We start from the raw sequence: 23,260 nt of genomic DNA, 5'->3' as shown, positions 1-23,260 counted from the left end.
CCAAACATCAGGGACATGACAACACTAATGTGCCTTTCAGGCCAACAGCCAGAGCTCCACTCTCTCTCCCCACTTTAGCACTTTATTTATTTATTAAGCATACATGCCGAAGGATGTTTCAGTCAGCAGCGAATAGGCAGACAGTCGGGGGTCATCGGACCCTCGGAGATTGAGTCTGAAATCCCACGCGACCTACTCTGGAGAGGGTGCAGGATGGAGCCGCGCGTTGAAGAGAGGAACATCAATGTGCTGAGAGCAGACCGAGGCTTGGGCTCACTAGCGGTAATGGTACAGCAAGCAACATCAAAGACGCTGCCTAAACCCTAACACAGCCCTTGATCCCATTATATTCAGACCTTTGGTCCATCGTGTTCCTTGTGTATTTGCGATTACTTGGACTCTGGCCTCTGAAATAGAGCTTTGTCGAGTGGCTCATACAGTGAGAAGCTTGTGCAAGAGGAAATAATTGAAGAAAAATATACTTTTGCCTCTCTTCAAAGTAGCAGCAACTTCTCCTCAGAGAACTCATCATAACATATATCTATATATCTATATATCTATATATATATATATATATATATATATATATATATATATCTATATCTATATATATATATATATATATATATATATACACTGTATATATTTATAAAATAAACTGTAAAGGTCACATTTAGAGTGCTTTTTATGATGAAAACTGTTTCTTTTTTTTTGCAATTTGCTTATTTCACGACAGGCCGACCCTGCCCTCCACTCATCATCCTCATCCTCTCTCTGTGACCGTTGTGGCTTGCCACGGATAATGTCACCCACACCCTGTGACCAGGTTGTGGTCCGGCAGCTTTCCGTGTGAATTACGATGCGCTGGATCACCCCTAATCTTATTATGGATGTTCTTTTACCCTTGGGAGGAACATCAATGGATAGATGGAACCTTATCAGATTTTATGGTCCTTTGGAGTATAATTCATAAAAGGTGCTGCCTTGTGTGGGTGGGTGGAGTGGGCTGGAGTGGGGTGGAGTGGGGTGGGGGTGGGGGCATGCTTAGTACCATCAAACAGCACAGTTTGATCCCAGGAGCTGTATTTATTTTTGTGTTGATAAAAATCAATACATTAAAAACAGCAGAGGTTGCAGATGAGGACAAAAGTGCGATCATTTAAGAAATATGATCCGAGCGTGTGAAATGAGACCCGACAAAAGAAGGACAACCATCACACAACACTGAATTTTAAAAAGCGACTTGAAATCTGACCCTAGTCTAGCTGTAGCGTCTGATGTTAAATGTGTTTAGTTTTTAATCTGTAGCCTTTCTGCTTTAATTTAAGAGGTTTTTACAAAAACATGGTATTTATTATTTAGAAATTACAGCTATTTTAAGCTAAGTACCTCCATTTTCGAGCGCTAAAATGAATGTGGAGAACTGAGTTGTTCATTTCCTTATTACTGCAGAACAAACAAAGCAGATCAAAGGTCTGGAGTTGATATCAGATATTGAGCTGGTATTTGGCAGCTGTTTCACTGGACCTACTTACAGGAAGTCCAAGGAGCTCTCGATGCAGGTTAAGCCCGAAAACATAAAACCTATGAGAGAGAGAGCAAAAACCTCAGTGGTGGTCAAACCAACAGTTTGGTACATTGTTAAAAAAAAAAAAAGAAATGGCAACATCAGAGGGCCATGGCTTGGAAGACCATGGAAGCCAAGTAGATGATTACAGACTCTTTCCACGATGACAGAAAATCCCCTTCACAACATGAACAGAAGTCAAGAACTTAGTTATCCAAGTCAGTCAGCCGGCTGACCTCAACCCAGTCCAGCGCATGTTTTTTCAGTCACTGAAGACAAAGCTGAAGGTGGAAATGCCAACCAACAAGCATCAACTGAAGTGGAGGCGGCTGCACTGAAGGCCGGGCAAAGCATCTCCAAGGAGGAGGCTCTAACTTCTGTGATGTCTGTGGACTGAAAACAGAGTTGCTTTACTTAAATAGCTCTAATTCCTAAATGGCAAATGCCATATTTTGGTGAAGCCTTTTAAATCATACTGGAAATGATTTTATATTGTGGTATATAAAGGCAGATAGCAAGAAACTCCGTCATTACCCCAAAACTTCTAGACCTGAATGTCAATATGATATTTTCCAGGTCTCCAGCTTCTTCATGAAACTATTAACGCCATGGTTGTTTGAATACATTTCTCATATAGAGGAAAGTGCAGCAGAACACTTGCCTGTGGTGTTGAGCAGCAGTAAAATTCTCTTTGATGTAGACGCGTATTTAATCATAGAAAAATTCATCTGACAAGTTTTTCTCTACGTCTGAAGACATTTACATTCTGTAGAAATACATACATACAAAATATGTCTTGAAGGCAGGATCACGTTAAGAAAGGCATAACTTATGTTTTCACATCGTGTTTAAATTGGTATTCCGTGCGGAAATCTTCAGCTTTTATTGCACATCTTAATATAATCCAAGCAGCTGAATCAAAACTTGTAAACCGATCATGTTTGCCTGCTGCTCTTTTACAACAACAACGATGTGTCAGTGTATTAAAATGCACCATTCTTTTTCATTTTGGCTTATACAGTTTTGAATAAAAACTGATGGGCTTGTTTTATAGGACAGTAATGAAACAGGTCAGACTGAAATGTCACTGAATGAACACCTGAAATAACTTCAGGTAGGGTGTCCAAGGGCCTCTCCTCTGCAAGATACTCTCCTGGAGGTTTATCTGATGGAGGAGCTGGCAGCATGTGAACGCTGCAGTCATGGAGTTTACAATAAAAACCTGATGGCTTCTAATAGTTTTTTAGTTTCTGTAAGTTATCTGTTCTCAAGCTGCTCAATGCTGGAAGAAGGAAAAAAGATACAAAAATGTTGCAGCAAAGTGGATTTAAGCGGTGCTCTATAATGTTATGTTAATGGTCCTAAAAGTTTTAATTAAGAGTGGTGGTGAGCTCTGGTACGCCACTCTTTACTACTTAACACATGCTCCTTTGACTCTAAAAGGTTCTATCTTTTATTTTATTTTTATTACAAATCTATTTTTTGTTCTGAGGTGTCTTGAGATGTGTTGAAGATTTGTGTACTTTCACAGCACACTGCAAACACCTTCTGTGGGCACAGTGGAGCTGGTGCTGAAAGGCTTTTATACACACCATCAGCCATGAAAAATAAAATGAAATAAAATAAAAAAAACAGTTTATCCAACAATTTCTGGGAATTAAAAAAGGAGAGGTGCACAGAAGCCATCCTGCCTCCCCCGTGTCTGCTCAGATTCAAAGACTTCACGGACCGTTTCTATCTTATCTCGTTTCTCTTTGAGTGCCACATTCTGTTTTTGGTAAGACGTTAATGGAACATAGCAGGAAAGAAATCAGTGGACAGAGGTGTGATTGACATAAAGTTTCATGATATGCCATATATATTTAAGAAAAAATCTGAGTTAAAAGTAAAAACCTGATGCCTGAGGTATAAAACCTGATGGAAAAGATAACAGAAAACAGAAAACTGAGCAATTAGGAAGAAAAACAACACCAAACTGAATAGAAACAAAAAACAAAGCATTTCAGAAATTCCACTGTTTTTTCTCCTCTAAAATGCTATTTTTTTGTTGCTATATTTAGTGTTTTGCATCTCAGCACCTCCTTTAATAAGTCACATTAAGTCACAATAAGTCACAAATAAAACCTACACAAAAACGTTTTAAAACAAAAATGTAAAAATTTTAAGATGTTTATTTCTTAACCTTGAGCTCATCACATAAAAGCAGGATGTTGAAAAAGACGGTCCATTGCAGGACTACTACACACTTCCATTTATTTATGTCCATGTTTGATAAATGGACATTCATTTATTGTACCACAGCACATGTTCTGACTTATCTTATGAAATATTAAACACATCAAATATATAACTCATTAAATATATACATAATTTAATATAACCTTACTTTAGGCTAAAGGGCAGCAGAGACTGTGTCCATGTGATATTATGGTTCTTCATAGAGTCAACAGAAAAGTCTTAAAGGGGACATATTATGGCATTTAATGTATATTTTAAACAGGCCTTGAATGTCTTAAAAACAATCCAAAGCTTGTTTTTTCTACATAAATCAGAAATTCAGTCTCTGGGCTATGTTTTTATTTTTTCCGCTTCTAAAGCCTTTTTCTGTGCTTCATTTTCAGAGCGGGGGGGGGGCTATGATAATGAGGCTCTGCGCTGATTGGCTGCTTGAATGACGTGTAGGAGGGGAGGAGAATAAGGCTCGCTCCGGCCAGAGCAGCCGGCTGCGGCGTACACAAAACGTGTCCCATGCGAGAAGCTTCTGCGACAAAATCAATTCCATGGCTTTATTTTTTTTGTATTAGACTGTCCTAACTGGCCGCGAGTTTAACAGTTTCAGTGTGGACAGAGAGCAGCTCTACCTGATAGTCGGACGCTCTCATTCAGTTACACGCTGTAAACGATCTTAAAGCCTGATTTACGGTTCTGCGTTAAATCGACGCGTACCCTACGCCGTAGGCTCTGCGTTGGTGTAACGCGGAACCATAAATCAGCCTTTAGTCACCTCGTCTTCACAGAGGAAGATTTCTCATCATTTATGTTACAAGACAGATGAATCATGTTAACTGTAAATAAATCACAACACTGAATTTTCACAAATGGCAACTTTATTGTTAAAAAAAATAAAATATGAGTTGTATATAAATAACATTTATGCACTATTGCTGGCTCAAGGAAGGACCGTGCGTTTTCTGAAGGTGTCGCTTCAGGTGCTTGGAAGATCTGAAACCAGACAGAAAAAATGTATTACTAATTTACCTAACGAGTGAGTGGCTCCGTTAGGGAACACTGGAGCCGGGCCGGTCCGTGAGCAGCTCCTGCAGCTCCGTATGCGGCGCCAGGGCTCCGGAGCTAAGCTAAATACTTAGCCCATGCAAAGATCATACAAATATAAATAACATTAAAAAAAAAGGAACTTACCGCTGACTCGTGTGCAGTTGCCGGGTCCGTGCTGTGGGAACTGATCCTTTTATGAGGGTAAATGTCGATGCAAAATCTCATTTCTACTCTCCCTCGCTGTTCAAACAGCCACCGCTTCTAAACAATGGCGGAGGTCGAGCCGGCGGAGAGAGCTGGTTGTGGGCGTGGTTTCAGCAGCGGAGGCTGAACCTATGGAAATCTGCTCCTGTCGTGACTCGCGACAGGAGCAGATTCTAATCGGCTCAAAAAAAATCACGTGACACTGGGGGATTCTGTAAGGCGGGGGTCAGAGACCTTGCAGAAATTCATGGGATTTCGTCTCCCCTCTACTTGCAGGGTGAGGGGAGACCACTTTATATATGTTAAAACAAGAAAAAACGTGTTTTTCATAATATGTCCCCTTTAATGTAGACACAAGCGGGTGGGATTTATCCAACATCAAGAACAATATGACTGCAGCAACTTAGCCCCTTTTTATGAGCCCCAAATGGAGCATGAGTGTTCAGAAGAAGAGAAGGACTCAGGAGGATCTCATTAAACAGAGCAGAACGAGTATGCTGAGGTACCGAGCTCGGGACAGGATACAAATCAGGAGCTGTGGACAGTTAGCTGCAGAACAATGAGCTTTCACCCAAGGCCACCGTCTAGCTTTCAGGTCACACCAAAACGTGCCTACGTTATATTCTCTTATGGCTTGAGGTTAAAAGCTGTAAATCTCAATCATATTATGTAAAACAGCAGCCTGAGAATTTAAGATGGTAATAGGTTTTCCTCTAGTGGTTTTGATGTATCAGGGTAGAGGATGCTAATGCAGACGACGGAATGGAGGTGGATGTATCTTAAAACATAGACCCTTATTTTAGAAAGTCAAATGAAATTGCTGCTCATGCAAGGAAATCCAAAAGAACAAAAAACCAAAACCAGGACGTTAGACCGAGAAACAAAACAGGAATATAAAGCAAATGGGCTGACGAGAGAGGAAGGAGACAAAAAACATGTTCTAAATTGCATATTTTCATGAGTACAGTCAAATACATTGTACTGCTTTCCACACTTATCTTTTCAACAATTTTGAGTGCAGCAATCCATGCAGTGTATTCTCGAGGACCGAGTACCGTCAATATTACACACTCGAAATATGAAGTGCAAGAGTACACACATGTGTGGTACACAGCCTTGGACGAGGAGACAGAGCTACAGTATACACAGATGCTGAGAACAACCTCACTCTGAACACCGGAAAAACCAAGAAGATCATTGTCAACTTCAGGAAACAGAACACCGACCCAGCCCCCCTCTACATCAACGGCCAGAGAGTGGAAAGGGTCCACACCTTCCGGTTTCTTGGCCTCCTCATCTCCGACAGCATCTCCTGGTCGGAAAACCTCACCGCCATCACCAAAAAGGCTCAGCAGCGGCTGCACTTCCTGAGAGTCCTCAGGAGATACAAGCTGGACTCCAACCTGCTGCTGAGCTTCTACCGCTCATCCATGGAGAGCCTGCCGTACCGTACTGTATTGCAGGATGGTACGGCAGCTGCACTGCTGCGGACAGAGAAAGGCTCCAGAGGTGAAAGCAGTGCAGAAGATCTTCGGCTGCCCCAACCACCCCCTGACGGACATTTACACCTCCCGCTGCCTCAGCAGAGCCACTAAGATCATAAAAGACAGCTCCCACCCCAGCTCTGACCTGTTTGACCTGCTGCCTTCAGGAAGACGCTACAGAGTCATCAGGTCCAAAACCAACAGACTGAAAAACAGCTTTTTCCCTAAAGCCATAATCGCCCTGAACAAAATGCGAATTCCTTCATGTGCATTTGCTGTTTTTACCGTGCAATACTTTTCCCCGGCCTATCTGTGAAATATTCCACCACATGTGTAAATATGTGTAATTATCTGTAGATAGGATCTCAGGTCTTGATTTGACTATTTAAAAATGCACCTTAACCTTTTTATATTATTTATATTTCTTGTATCTGTTTGCACTGTCTTGCACTGGAAAGGTGACGCTGCTTTTAATCTCACTGTACCCATGCGGAGTGACAATAAAGTATTCTATTCTATTCTTTTATATTCTATTATCAAAGGTGATGGTCAGGAGGGAAATGTACAGGCACAGATGGATCATAATTGACAGTTTTTTTTTAATTATTGGAGGTCTTAATCAGTGGATTGGCTCTCTACCATCTGGTGCTAGAAAAATCAGGATGGTTTCTAAGCATTATTGTTCTTCTTACGCCATCCTTTGGAGAAGTTCTCTAACAAACAGATTGCGTTCGTTTTTGCCTGGACAGTTTACGATATTTATTTTTGAGGTGTTGTCGAAGGGCTAGGTGCTATAACAATATCAAGAACAGAATTCTTCTTTAAACATATGTAAAGTAAATATATATATATATATTTATATATGTGCTGTATGCTGAGACAGCCATTAAGTTTATAGTTTATACTGCATATTGTATACATACAGTCTGCCTGTTTGTCTTCTCCCTGTCTCACACCTCCATTGTGCAGCAACAACATAGCAATGGGTGTGATGGTGATGGTTCGTGCTCAGATTATCAAATAATCAGCAGAAAAATGTAATTTGTAGAGGACAGCTCCCTAAAGGGGGTCTGTCTCCAAAATCCTGTCAATCTCCTCTGACCTCTGATGTTAATCTGTCATACAGTATGTTGCAGCAGAATAATAAGTATTCTTTAGTCCAGGCCTTTAGCGATGGCTTGTCAAGGGCCCCACTTGATTGGTGTTTTGCACATCCTCATTTTCACTCTTATTATTTGTTTCAAATGACGTTTAGGAGGCAACCTCACAAATGAGGATGTATTGACTGATTTGATCAGAGTGAATGTATGGAAATGTTAGTTAGCATCATAGATTAGCATGAGCTAAGCTAAGTTACAACAGATAACTTGTGGTAATGGTGTCAGGTGGTGTCCTGGCTCCATGCTTGTTCCACCTATTTGCCCATTTTTTGATTAACTGGCGATGGGCAGAGTCAGATCCTGCCAATACGAAGTTTCATAGCACCCACAATTAAATGTGAATTTTTATTAAAACTGAGGAAAAACAAAACAAAATCAGAGAACATTTCCTATCATGTTTCTAGTGAACTCTGTTTTATGTTAAATGATGTTGAAATAATTGTTTTTTTCCATTTCCAATTCCTCACATCAGGCTTAAAATATAGTTTTATAAATAATAGTTTATGTGGAAGAATAGGCGCACGCTTGGATTTTTTTACGTGCAAGTGTCACTTATGAATCAAGTCCCTAGTGTCTCATTTGGTACGTAGAAGATTAAAAGCAGACATCTCTTGTCTTCATAATTCATTGTACGTCTATTTAAGAGAGTTTCTTGAAAGGTGTGAAAAGTGTAAGAAGTTTACTGTGATCTTTATTGTCTGGAAAGCTTCCCAATTTAGATGTGAAGACAGCATAAGCTGTAAAGAGTGTTCCTTTGTCTAACAAGCTGCCATTCGCATGCGATTACATCCAAGATGAGAATAAATGTCTTCAAGACACCTGGCGCCAAGGCTGTGACTGTCTGCTCTCCCGGATTTATTTCTGACTAAGCACAGAAAGACCTTGGAACACAAAGACAACAGACTTGATTATATGAGAAGACAGGAAGGTCTCCAAACATTGTTGTGCTAATCACGTTAGCGGGCGCACTCTCATGGCAGGACAGATGCTTGGCAAAGGGCAATAGGGTTATGTTATCCTGATTAGAGGAGGCTCGGGGGGGGAGAATTGTGAATCGCCTATCTTGGCGTCACCTTGCAGAGGTAAACCTGCCATTGCTTCTTTCTCCTGCTCAGTATGTCGGTGTTCCTTCTTCTCTTACACGTTCCTGTCTGTTATGAGCGCTTTAGTCATAACTGCTTCTGTCCCCGCAATAACGGCGTACATCTCTTCCTTTTTATCCACCGCCCACACTTAGCAGCGAGTTGTCGGATGATACTTAAAACTTCCTCCTTACTGATCTGCTCTGCTGAGAGTGCTTGAAGATAGACTTGCTCGTTTGTGACACGTTTGCTTTGGTTCACAGGTGTCTGCTTAACCCAAATCCCAGAGTGGCTCATTTACAAGCCTCTGTCAGTAATGTCTCAATATACAAGTAACTGAATGAGTCTGAGCAACAGGCGTCATTTTCCTCCCTTAAAAATCAAACACCCTTAAGCATTTTGTTTACATTTTGTTCTTTTTCCACGGAAGAAAGAAAGTATATTTCTAAGGTTTTACATATCAGGAAATAATAAGGCACAGCTTTTGCTTTTTTTTTGCTATTTGTATGTTGAATAAAGTCATGATGTAATATGTCATCTGTTGTTGTTCATCTGAAGTTTCTTTTTAAATTAATGGATCCGTGTTTTTTTTATTATTATTTATTTATAAAGTCCTGATACATAAAGCGTTAGAATTGAAAGAGGGAGCTCTTTCTGTTCCACTTGACTGTACATTCATATTATAGCGTATTATGTTACGGTTTTCTGCTGTATAAATCCAATTGTAAAACATGCAGATGAAAAACAACTGTCTCAAAAGTTCTTCCTGCCTTAGGAGACTCTGGTACGGCAGATAGCACAAGTGTCTGTTTGCCTTCATTTTCCTGTTTGAAATGATTCAACCCTGCAGGAACTTTATCAACTTTTATAACTTTAAATTTTTTAAGTGCATGGTGCACTGGCAAAATATATGCAGGTCTCTTTCTAAGAGACCTGCATATATCTTAGTGTTTTCAAGCGTTAACTAGGCTATGCTGACCAGTTAAAAACAATACCCACGAGGTTAAACACTACTCATTGTTTAAGACCTGAGAAACTTTCGACTGAGTTCTTGAGTATATGCTTCCGGTGGCATGCAAACTGTGCTAACAGTAGGTCAAACTGATGAACTGTGGTGGTGGCAAAATAATTTACAGTGTTCTTTCCCTTTTTCAGGCTCCTATATGTTGGTGAACTCATCCCAGCAGGCCGCGGGTCATCGCGCCCAGCTGCTGCTGCAGACGCTGAGTGAAAACGACACACACTGCGTCCAGTTCAGCTACTTCCTGTACAGCCGCGATGGACACAGTCCCGGATCCCTGCGCGCATATGTGCGGGTCAACGGCGGCCCGCTCGGCAATCCGGTGTGGAACGTGTCCGGCTCTCACGGCAAACAGTGGCACCAGGTTGAGTTGGCTGTCAGCACTTTCTGGCCCAACGAGTACCAGGTATAAACTTTGTCATTCCTGGCTTTATTATTTCTGCATGAGATTATGTAACCGATGCGTCTCCCGAATGGACCAAGAGCGTTTTGGCGTGCGGCATGTGTTAATGAAGTCAGATCCTCATTGCACCTCTGCCACTGAGGATTCACTTTAACGGCAGAGATATGCAGACTCATTGACCGACATCTTGCGGGGCTGAACACTGCAACAAAGTAAGGTTCTGTTGATCACTTCTCATTTGAGCCTCAAGGTGAATCTGCCGTTAATTACTCGCATTTGCAATTTAATTAGCATCAATTCCCTTGTGAAGGAAGCCAGCGTTAAAGCTTGAAGTGCCTAACTAGATGTGAAATGGGAATGCCTGGTAGATATTTCACCCGCTGAGGCCACCACTCTGTGTTTTCAGCTGCTCCTAATCATTTGCACAACATGCCCATCTCAAACTTAGACCGGACAAACACTGGCCGGCAGGCACCGAGCATGCCTGTCTGCAGACAGGACGTGCTCTGGTCTGCAGACGGCATGGTCAGGTGAGTATCAGGGTTATCCATCTATTAATCCAATCTCTTCGTTCTGCAAACCCTGCTGAGCTGTCAAAAAGCAATTAAGTTGAGTAGTGTGCATTTTATTAAGGACTGTCAATCCTCCTGACTTAATTACGTTCTGTTCAGCTCTGCAAAATGTGACCTTCACTATGTAAATAATAGTCCTCACCATTGCACAACTTGGGATTAGAAAGTTAGAATAAGTAAACAATATAACACAATCTGAATATAAAATATAATGCAAGTTTCCCTGTGGCAGCTGTGGGTTTGATTTTTACTAGAAAACTTTAATACGGAGAGAAATATTTGATGTTGAATTGTAATCTAATGTGTTACGTCGTAATATTTGTCACTGGGATGTTCAGGGTTTCTTAAACCTTTCTTTTGGAGAAGAAAACGCCCCATTTGAGAGAACCTGAAAGTAGAAGAGATAACAACAGCAATTGAGTGTAAAAAATACACAGTAGGAATATTTCTTGATTTAAAAAAAGCATTTGACACGATAGATCACAATATTTTAGTTTCTAAATTGCAAATGTATGGGATGAGAGGTGTTGTCTTGAAATGGTTGTGCAGTTATTTGGAGAACAGACAACAGTATGTACAGTTTGCTGGTAATGATTCTGTGTGCAGGAAAATTGAGTGTGGTGTTCCCCAAGGTTCGGTCCTTGGACCTAAGCTCTTTATTTTATATGTTAATGACATATGTGAGGTATCAAAATTATTACAATTTGTTTTGTTTGCGGATGACACAAATCTTTTTAGTTCAGGAGAAAATTTGAAAACGTTAATGGACAGCATTGAAAAAGAAATGGTTAATTTGAAAAAATGGTTTGACAAGAATAAGTTATCACTTAATTTAAAAAAAACTAAGTTCATGGTATTTTCTAAACAGAAAGGGGATGAAAAGGTGTCTTTGTGTATCGATGGATCTGATATTGAAAGAGTGTATCAGTTTAGATTTTTGGGTGTAATTATTGATGAAAACCTCACATGGAAATCTCAGTTAAAGTATGTTAAAACTAAGGTATCAAAGAATATTTTTGTTTTGAACAAAGTGAAATATGTTTTAGATTACAAGACAATGCGAATTTTGTATTGCTCCCTTATTTTGCCTTATTTTAGTTATTGTGTGGAAGTTTGGGGGAATACATACACAACAAATATCAAGCCTTTGTTTATTTTACAGAAGAGAGCAGTAAGAATCATACATAAAAAGCAGGCAAGGGAACACACCAATGGACTTTTCATTAATGCAGGATTAATTAAACTTAAAGACATTATTGAGTTACAGACTTTATTAGTTATGTTCAAGGCAAAAAGCAGAATATTGCCTGAAAATATACAACGTTTTTTTGTTTTAAGTTCAGAAGATAAGAACCATAGGAGGAAATTTGATTTTAAACATCCGTTTGCACGCACCACTTTAAAACAAATGTGTATTTCAGTATGTGGTGTAAAATTATGGAACTCCTTGGCAGCTGATTTGAAGGATTGTAGAAATATTCACCAGTTAAAAAAATTGTACAAAGACCATACAATTAGACAATATGAAGTTAACGGGTAAAATATATTTTGTTTTTTCTGTTTTTATATTGTTGGTGAGTTAGTGTGTATGTTTTCTTATTTTTTTGTTTTTTCATTATTCCTTTTTTTTTGGTATTATATAAGTATTGATTGTTGAACAGACGGACAGACCATCTTTATATGAATTGTTTTATTTTTTTTTGAGAAAGGGGCTTGGCATATAAGGCTTTCTTCTTCTTGCCCCTTTTCCATCATGGAATGGAACATGTGAACTATTCCCATGATATGGAATAAATAAAAATGAAAATGAAAAAAAATAATAACAGGAAGATTACTTTTTGTTGTTTGTAACATATTTCACGACACCACTTGTCTGAACCCTTTTCAGGCGTCTTTTGTTTGTTTGAATCAAGGGTTGCGAACTCTTCCATTTGTACTCCTATTTCTCTGGGTTTTACTTTGTCCAAAACACGAACTAATTAATATGCATCAAAAGAGCAGCGCTCTTTAGAAAAAGGGTGAGTCAGGTAGCAGTAGGGCGTACTTTTCCCTTGACCGCGGTTCGGGTCACCGTGCTGTTATATTAAAGCGTTGAGTTGGAAACATTGGGACCTCCATCTCAATACATTGTACTGCTTTTTAAAACAGAGCTCCAGGCTTGTTGTCGTTACTCTCAGTTCATGCTCAGTCCTCGGATCCGTACTATGTTTTGGGAGTTGGAACAACAGAGAATCTGATCTCACAGAGGCAGAAAGTGGAGGCGAGAAGCAAAATACTCACTTTCCATCGGTGGATAATCTGCTTTCAACTCTGTCTGTTTGTCTAGTCACACACTCTATTACATTATTGATGCTGAAGCATCAATGTGTACGCAGTATGGTATTGTACAGCTGCTGGAGGAAGTTTGAACTTGGATAAATATGAGAGGTCAGGAGATGATTAAAAAAAGCACAGATGAAATAAAACACTCAATGGCTTCTTTTTTAACTTTGGCTTTCACAGTTATAATGTGAAAATAAAATCATAAGACAAAGTCATAGTGAAAAGACTGATGTCAGATTGCAAATATAATTGATTAATACTTAAAGCTTTGTCTTTAAATGCTTGTGACATTATCCACTTTGTAAAACTCCATATTAAAAGAAAATGGCAACTAACACTGTCAAATTTGATAGAAAGTGCCCTGAAAATGTTGTAAAATGGAAGTTACGTACCTATCTGTAGGTTGAGCAAGCGTCTGCACTAGTATATTGCTCTTTGAGCTTCGTCATTCGCTGCTGTTTGTGAGCACCAGCTCTCATCGAAAGTCTGGCTCACCTGCCAGCAGAACTCCTCATCATCTCAGTTTTATAACAGATAACGAGCTTCTCCCTTTTGGATTCTTTTCATGGCATCTTCACTGCAAATCATTGGCCTCATTAGATATATGCTTTCCTGAACAAAATACATAGATAAATGATCACCACCTGCATTTAACTAAGCAAATATATAAGAACCCACTGCAAAAGTGCTGCAGCGATTAATATGTTTCAGGTAGCAACAAATGGTTTAACCCTAACTGATGGAGTAGGGTAGCTTCTCGTCCCTTAAACATGCACGTCTTTAGTTGTGTAGTAAAAGTAAAGACATTTTCACGTGCACATTGAGATGAGAACTCAAGGTATCGGGACAAAACATCTCTGTGGCCCTAAGAAACCCTCTTATCGGTGAGGGAAAAAAGGGCTTCAATTTGCTTGGGAGCTTAAAGATTGGATTCTAGAGAAATGGAAAAGTCACGTGGTCTGATTCAAAGTCCAGATTTAACCTGTTCCAAAGGGATGGGAACATTAGGCTAAGAAAAGCAGTATATGAAGTTATGTACTAGGGCTGTTCGATTAATCGATTTTAAATCGTAATCGCGATTATGTAATTAGAACAATGTTAAAACGTGAAAATCGTAAAATCGATTTTTCACTTTTTTTTTTTTTTTTTTACCTTGTCTGCACACATATTAATGATTGATGGAAATACCTCTCAATACCTGCGACAAGTGCTCCATCGGAGAGGCTCTTTAGTGTAGGAGGGGCCGTTGGAACATGCCACCGGGCATCCCTCAAGCCAGATGCGGTAGACCGGCTCGTGTTCCTTGCAAAAAACTTGCAAATGTAATGACTGACATTACACACCTCTACCTCCTTCATGGGTTGCATTATTATTTAGCATGCAAAGACCCAGTTTAGTTTAATTAGAAAATGTCTTGTTTTATTCAATTGGAAATATAACTTACTGTATGTTTGCAAGTGCTGATTTGCTGATTTTTTTTTTCAGAGAAAATTTTTTATATTTTATTATATTTTTTAAAACCTTTTTTCAACTTATTTTACAGAGTTTTGCACTTTATTCATTCAATTTTGGTTTAATAAGAGCAAAGTTTGCACTTAAAGCCCAATGGAGCAAATGTTCAATAAAAAAACAGCATATTTGAAATCATTTCTTTGACTTTTGTCAATTCACAAAATAATCGTAATCGTAATCGAAAATCGGATTTTGAGAGAAAAAATTCGAGATTTTATTTTTGGGCAAAATCGAACAGCCCTATTATGTACCCACCAAGCCTAGTTCCTGATGTGTAAATGACCCTTTCACGTCATTAAACATGAATGCCGCTTCATAATCTCCCCTATGTTAAAAAGACTCAGTAACATCTCTAACTCACTTAATCCCAACAACACAACAAATACATCATAAATGCAGCAATCACATGGTTATGCCTTCCCTTCTTTAACCATTAATTTGTGTGTACGTGCTTTGCCTCCCTTCAGTTTTGAAGTCTTCTACTTTCCTATCTCCCAGTCTTGTAAGTGTCTTAGTGAGCAGTGATGGATCATAGGTGAGCCAGATGTAAGCAGTGGCTGCCAATTAGATGCTTCAGTTAGGAGGAGGAGAAGGTTTACAACGGGCTTATGAAGAAGATGAAAACAAACTGTAAAAAGAAGAAGATGGGCCTTGTAGTTAAATTGGTATTGACGGTACAGCCCTTTAATAGAAAGGCTTATAATGCTAATGACCTATACCTTTTATCTCCTGTTGGGGAAAACACACTATATGAACCAATTTGATTCAATTTGCTCATCTTGAGGACTTGATCAACAACTACTTGCCACACTGTAAACTTTTTTTTTTCTTCCTGCTTTTACTGTAGCGTGTCGCTTTAACTCTGCTGACCTCATATCGCTTCTAAATACAAAGGGAACAAAACAAACAGCACCCCACAAAGTCACATCTACGACAGCTTACACTGCTAATCCCTGGCCAGTCAGAAACCTCATCACTGTGGAATGACAGTGAGTCTTGTCTTGCAGCACGCCACTGCCCTCTTGCACACAGACAAAACAGAGGACAATGAATGGGGAGACATGAAACTGGAGGTTTTCTGGATGCTTCTACTTGCCATCCTCTGGTGTTATGATACAGAGGCATGAAAAGGAGAACAATGGAAATCTGTTGGAGCTTGCTTTGCCTCAGAACTGCTTTGGCACAGGTTTTTAGCTCTGAAGCAGGGTAGCAGAGGTGATTTTAAAATGAGGGGTTTTGGTTATCTTAGTTTAGTTGCCATACTAACACAGTCACTTTGGATTTTAAGTGATTGGCACACTGATTTACCCTGTCATTAAACAAGCAAACCACACTTTAAAAGCAGGGGTAGAGACGGGTGCTTTTATTATTCCCACTAGAATAAAATGAATCCCCAGAGAATACAAATCCTTTCAGAGACAGATGTCAAAAATGCAAGTTTTTCTTCCTTATTAGATTTCAGGATAGATTACACCACCCAGATCCTTGCCTGCAGCGCACAGATACAAAATGTCAGCGTAGCCTTTTGCACTGCTCGGATATTAATGGTGGATTACACTCAACGATGCTCGTTTGATGATTTTGGGTGTAATGAAATACCTTTTTTTATTAGCACACAAAGTTTCAGTTTGAGCCTCTAATGTCACTGTGGAAGTACATTTTAAAAAATCTGAGAAAATACTGTCATAATAACCAAAACTAAGGGGATTGATATTCAGAAAACCAAACAAATCATTTCTTTATTTATTTACTATTATTTATTATTTGCCTTTCAAAAAAAAAAAATGTTTTCAGGGTGAGTGCTTGGAGGTTTTATCAATAAGCCAGAACATTCATGAAGAATGTCATGATTAATTTGGTCAGTTGAAATCAACTATGACCCTGCTGTCAAATATCAAAGATACTAGTTAGTCTGCCGAGACTGTTGACTCCAGACGCAGTCGTGCACCTGCCCCCTTTCTGTCTCTCACTTCCTTCGAACTTATTCATCTGCTTTTAAATGTCAGAGAGATCTTCAGGCTTTCTTCTCTGCTTTTTTCTACATGTTGATTTTCTGGTTTTATTCCTCCATGTACTGAACCCGACATTTTATGGGTTCTTTTTCCTTTTAAATTTCATTTTTCCTATAACATTTCGTGCGGGTCAATATTTACATTGACTTGTTGGTAGTGTAAGGGGGGGCTGTGAGCAGACCATGGCGTAGGCGTGCTTTTAAATGTTCTGCTGTGTTAAACTTTACAATATTTACCATTTTAAGCTAACCCTCTTATCTCATGCCTTTCCTGTTATATTAATTGCAGCATGACAACTTTATTTTAACAGCCTGCAAAAAAACTTGAGAGATGGTTGAATGGCTGTGACTATCTTTAGCTTTGGATAATGCTATTATTGCTAACAGGGAGCCTGCCAAGCTGCAAGTGACAACATGGATGAGTTACTGCAGAACTGGGGGATGGCTCCTGACTGGATTCTCTCATACAAAACTGAGGGTTTTGAAAAAGAGGAAAAATACTCCAATGTTCTGACGGAGGAATGTTGGACAAGGTGTAATGTGTCATGGCAAAGGTCCTGGAGCAGGAGAACTGTATAAGCTGTATACAGGATTTTCCTGTCTGAAAAATGAAAGCAACACTATCAGTCTCAATATTGATGATCCTCAATGGACAGTCACGCAGGAACGATGTTAATATTGAAAAAGAAGGAGGTGTAAAAGAAGGAGGTGAAACAGAGGCGGTTTCGCAGCTGGCATGATAAAGAGGCAGAAAAGTTTCAATAAATTTACATCAGAAGATAAGCTGTACGATTCGATGAAATGGTGTACTGTAGGCCTATGTGGTGTTGCCTAAAATAACTAGAAAAAAGCTTTAAAAACACTAATAAAAAAAAAACAACATGCAGAGATATAAGGTTGGCTAAATAAATATTCTTCAATGGTTGAAATATTACCATACCATATATAAAGCAGAAAGAAAACAGCGTTGCAGTAATGACTCAGCTAGCTACCTCATATTTAGCATATGTGATTTGCTGACTAACTGCTATGAACACATTTTATTTTTGTTAAACTTGATGGAGTGGATTTACCATTGGTAACATCGTCAGAACATGATGGGACGTATTGTGGCTGTTGTGATGTGGCTTTTATAGTCCAAGCTGAAGCCGAGCCTATTTGGCAGCTCAGCTAAGCTTGTTCCTTAGCTCTCTGTAGCTGCTCCGGCGACGCTGGGAGCCAGTCAGGCGTCTTATTTCATTACCTGAAGGAAATGGGGCTCTGAGCGGACAACGATCCCTCCTGCTCGATAAAATCACGATATTTAAAGAGGTTTTGTTGCAGCTAAACAGTTGATATTCTATATTTTAAAACCTATATTACCTGTGTTTCTAGATGTGGCTAATACCATTTTTTTTTTGGTTTTACTTTTTTTTTTTTTTTTTTTAGAGTTAACATGTTAACTGTTCTTATCCCCCCCTTTTTTTTATCGCATTTACCTGTTATTCACAGACTCTTTCTATTGGGTTGAATACTGACAGAAATCGTGAGAATGCTCCTCCCAAGTCTGTGAGAAATAGAAATATATGTGATGTGCAAACTGGATTATTTTAAACTGTTTAGCATGACCTTTTATATCCAAGGGAATTCATTCCCATGACTTTATCTTATTCACTTACAGTATTAGATTATTTTCCTTAAATCAAGATTAAGGCTTCGTCATGCAGGTGACACATCAAAGACCTGTAAATGAAAATCCTTACGTCTCAGATTTGTCTGACTCTATCTGTTTTTCTCGCACTGCACAGTCCCCTGCTGAGGGTCCTCCAAGCTGAGCACATGGCTGCAGGGAACGTGTTTTGTGAAATATGGTTGCGTGATTGCATTTATATACCTCCAATATTGTATATTCAGACATCACTGTTATCGGTCGGCTTTTTTACTTTCATAAATTCAGGCGTTTTTTTTGTTTTTTTTTTAAATCCAATTTACAACTGAATTATTTTGAAGCAGCTTGGTGTCTCCTGTGCAAAGAAAGGTTGAAGACGGCTTACAGGAGCGAATAAATCCACTTTTTATTTGTATACATTACAACTGCCTCTAGAAAAAAGCGTATTACAAACTAATGTAATATGTTCTGGTAATGTGCTTTTATAACTTGAGTAAATCACTTTGTGCCATGCTTATTATTATTATTATTATTATTGGTATTACTTTTAATCTCTATAGGATAGATATTACATTTTTACATCTTGTGCAAGTAAAGTAACGACTCTTTAGAATAAATTACAGGCGCATGTAAACATTCATTAGGGAAGTGGCTTTCAATTAAAATCTTGGATGGTGGTTTTATTGAAACAAATACTCTGAATTTCTTTCCTTTAATAACCTCCTTTCCTAATGGCTAAGAAGACTGGGGATTAACCAGTAATCAATCTCTTTAGCGCTTTAGCTCAGTAGAGTAATAACAGCTTCTATTAGACTTTCAAGATTTTTTTTCTCTTGTGCTTGTGGGCCTACAGCATTAAGCTTAATCAGTGTTTCTGGCTAATTTTGATGTTAGACTAATGGCAATGCCATGTGTTTACACAGCTAATTCAGGTCAACACACTGTAGAAAATTGTGGCCTAATAATTGCTCTTAATTTTTGGATGATGAAGCAGAGGCTTGTAAAAAGGGGAGGGGGGAAGGGGAGTGGGAGAAAAGAAGGCGTAAAGGGAAAGATGGGAAACAGAAAAGAAAAAGCAAAGCTAGACAATAAAAGACAGAAATAACGAAGTAAGAGGAATTGAACCTGTGCAGAGAAAATAGACCATCTGTGGGGGAGAGGGGTTGGGGGGGGGGTGATGAAAACAGGAAATGTTAATATAAATTTTGAAATGCAGTGGCACCTTGCAGCTCAGGTTCCAGCCTGTGCCCGGGAACAAACAATAAAATTGACTCTGACAGGAGGAGATTAGCCTCAGTGTTCCTCTCAGGGTAGAGTAGCCAGCCATAGCCAGAGCAGGGTCTCGCTCCAACTGCTGGAGACCCAGCTGGCAGGACCTTTCCCTCTGCTTTCCTGTTTCACCCCTCCTCTGATTTCTCGCTGACGCAATCTCCTCACAAGCTTTCATGATATTTACCGGGGTTGCCTCTTGGGGTCAAGCATGACCGCGTTGTTATTAGAACAGTTGATTCGTCCTTTTTTTAAGTCCTGGCATGTGGACTATGTCGGTCCCGCTGACTGTAAAAGGCCTGCAAGTGCGCCAGAAGGTCCCTGAGATGACTTTTATATTAGCTGTTAAAACATAAAAGCAGTGTGGTGGTGAACATAATATGTGTGTGTGTGTGTGTTTGTGTGTGTGTGTGTGTGTGTGTGTGTGTGTGTGTGTGTGTGTGTGTGTGTGTGTGTGTGTGTGTGTGTGTGTGTGTGTTTGTGTGTGTGTGTGCAAACAGTGATTATCAGGAGGTGTTCAAGGTAGCATCATTTTGAAGAAAAACCTGATTGTGGCTTTAGCACAAACACCAAGATATCATATCAGGGCCAGAATTAAAAACACTTTCCATCTGAGGGTTTCCATTAGCAGGTAGCATCCAAGCAATTATGTTTAAAAGCCCATTTACGAAGTAATAGCACTGAAATGACTAAAATCTCTCATTAAAGATCATAATCTTTAATGGATTTTCACTTTTTTTGATACTCATTTTATTGTTTTTAGTCGTATTTTCAATCTTGTTGTTTAATTTTTCTTTAGCCAAACAAGAAAACAGCAAAAATTTGATTTTGGAAAGGTGTGCTACAAGAGTTGGTTAGAGGTTACAGGAGAATAATATGAAGTGAGTATTACAAGCCATTTAAATGTTCTGCAGGCGTCATAAACTAAACTAATTCAGTTGAATATTTGCTGTGAATGAGCTCCCCAGCAGCAAATGATGGATTTCATCTACATCTGTACAAAGACAGACCTCAGTATTTTATATCACAGAGGTTTGAACGTAGGGTGAAGTGCGGTGGACCTTAGTAAGACTTACAGAAAGAACCATGTTGTATCAATTTAGTCTTATGATTATGAGAAACAATAAGTCAAAGCTGGCTTTTGATCAAACTTATGGATGGAAGACTGTCCTTGGTGCTGCAAAAACAAACATTACCCCAGTGTCTCATAACTCTCCTACCATTACCGAGAATGGTGATTTGGTATTGATTAGGTTTCATGAGGGCTCACCGCTCATCCAGCTTATTGTTCCACAGGACAGAATGAAGGTTTCTCCTCTCCCGAGTCTCGTGGCCTTGTGCATGCAGCGTTATCTGCTGTTATGGCTTCACAGCAGCCTGTGCCCTGAATCGACGATGGGGCTCATGACTCAGACACCATATTGTTCGCTTTGTGATAAAGCAATTATTTCCCATAGCCCTGCGGACTGAAACAAAACATATCCATCTCTGTGTTGATGCTTCTGTGTTTCTCTTATTTCTCTCATTGTGTAGGTTGTTGTTTTGGGTCAGCAAATGTGCCATGGCCTTGTTTGTAATTAATCCATCTGTCACTGAAGAGAACAGGAGTGATACAACACACACACGGCCCTCAATGCGTAAAAAAACAAAACGATCTTGCATATCATTGTATGATCCTGGGGCCACACACAAGTACAGGCTTAAGCTGCTTCTCTCAATCTGCTCATCATACGTTCATGTTCACTTTTGCAGGTACTGATTGAGGCAACCGTTTCCAGAGAGCGGCGAGGTTACATCGCTATAGATGACATCATGGTGCTCAACTATCCCTGCTGTAAGTACCACTTCTGACAATGGATTGCAATTACTCTGGTGCTACGGGAGAGAGGCGTTTAGTCAATTGTAGGATGAAAATGTATTTCAAAGCAATACGAAACATAAACAGGATTAGACAAAGACTAATGGCAGTTTACCTGGCAGCACATGTCATTTTGGCTCTAGTGTGCTTCGATGATATGCAGTCAGGTGAAAAATGAAGTGGACCTATTGTCCTTACATTTGTAAGGTTATATGTGTGAGGGTATGATGGTAAAATAAAATATTTATGTATGTATGTATATATATATATATATATATATATATATATATATATATATATATATATATATATATATATATATATATATATATATATATATATATATAATGTATACACTCACCAGCCACTTTATTAGGTACACCTTGCTAGTACGGGACCCCCTTTTCCCTTCAGAACTGTCTTAATCCTTCGTGGCGTAGATTCAACAAGGTACTGGAAACATTCCTCAGAGAGTTTAGTCCATATTGACATGATAGCATCACACAGTTGCTGCACATCCATGATGCGAATCTCCGGTTCCACGACATCCCAAAGGTGCTCTATTGGATTATTTGGTGATTGTGGAGACCGTTTTAGTAGTGAACTCATTGTCATGTTCAAGAAACCAGTCTGAGATGATTTGCGCTTTATAACACGGCGCGTTATCCTGCTAGAAGTAGCCATCAGAAGATGGTACACTGTGGTCATAAAGGGATCGACATGGTCAGCAACAATACTCAGGTAGGCTGTGGCGTTGACACGATGGTCAATTGGTACTAATGGGCCCAAAGTGTGCCAGGAAAATATCCCCCACACCATTACACCACCACCACCACCAGCCTGAACCGTTGATGCAAGGCAGGATGGATCCATGCTTGACGCCACATTCTGACCCTACCATCTGATTGTCATAGCAGAAATCAAGACTCATCAGACCAGGCAACGTTTTTCCAATCTTCTGTTCACCAGTTTTGGTGAGCCTGTGTGAATTATAGCCTCAGTTTCCTGTTGTATGCTGACAGGAGAGGAACCCGGTAAGGTCTTCAGCTGCTGTAGCCCATCCGCCTCAAGGCTCGACGTGTTGTTCGTTCAGAGTTGCTGTCCTGCAGACCTCTGTTGTAACAAGTGGTTATTTGAGTTACAAGAACTGCCGCTCACTGGATATTTTCTCTTTTTCAGACCATTCTCTGTAAACCCTAGAGATAGTTGTGGTGAAAATCCCAGTAGATCAGCTAGCAGCTTTCTGAAATACTGAGACCAGCCCGTCCGGCACCAACAACCAGTGCATGTTCAAATTCTTCCCCATTCTAACTCCCTAATTAACTGTAGAAGTATTTTTTAGAATCACCTTTAACTGGAATGGCTTGAAGTAATCATTTTCTGTCTCACAATGTTGCTTCAGTTCATTGAGGTTTGAGGATTTCTGCACAGTCCTCATAAGGTCAAGGTCTGTGCTTTGCACCATTTCAACTGTTCAACTGGGATCACTGTGTTCTTGCATAACAAACTGTGAGCTCAGATTTAGCTGTCGGACATTTGACCTCACATATGACCCCAGATTACTGGGGGCGTGTGGTTGCCAACATCATGTAAAAAAACAGACCAAAAGTTTTTGTAGGAGAGCTTTTTTTCATGTTTTTCATGTTAGTTTATTTAATCAATCATTAACACCATTTCCCAGCTAAGTCTTCAAAAAGCTGGCTTTCAACCTATAAACGCTATTTGCAGACCCCCCCCCCAATGTTCCACAGACGGGGTGCTGAAAATATCACAGCTGTGTTTACACTGTATGTCTTCAGCACCGTCAGTTTCGGGGTTTGAGGCTTGGAAGACCTGACTGGTGCAGCATGTAGTTGGACTAACTGGCAAAG

At 39.6% G+C, this 23,260-nt stretch overlaps 1 protein-coding gene across 4 annotated transcripts in view; it reads left to right on the top strand.

Moving 5' to 3' along the window:
* Positions 1–23,260, top strand: part of LOC133427993 (receptor-type tyrosine-protein phosphatase U) — a 204,346-nt gene that overhangs the window by 102,705 nt on the left and 78,381 nt on the right. For all 4 annotated transcript variants that reach the window (XM_061716517.1, XM_061716516.1, XM_061716515.1 and 1 more), the window contains exons 3-4: positions 9,929–10,200; positions 21,284–21,365. In XM_061716517.1, the coding sequence (XP_061572501.1) occupies positions 9,929–10,200; positions 21,284–21,365 (354 nt within the window). The remainder of the gene's footprint in view (positions 1–9,928; positions 10,201–21,283; positions 21,366–23,260) is intronic.

This window comes from Cololabis saira, chromosome 3 (genome assembly GCF_033807715.1).
Source record: "Cololabis saira isolate AMF1-May2022 chromosome 3, fColSai1.1, whole genome shotgun sequence".
NCBI classification, from domain to species: domain Eukaryota; kingdom Metazoa; phylum Chordata; class Actinopteri; order Beloniformes; family Belonidae; genus Cololabis; species Cololabis saira.
The sequence above is the reverse complement of the archived record's forward strand: the minus strand, read 5'-3'. Positions and strand labels throughout refer to the sequence as shown.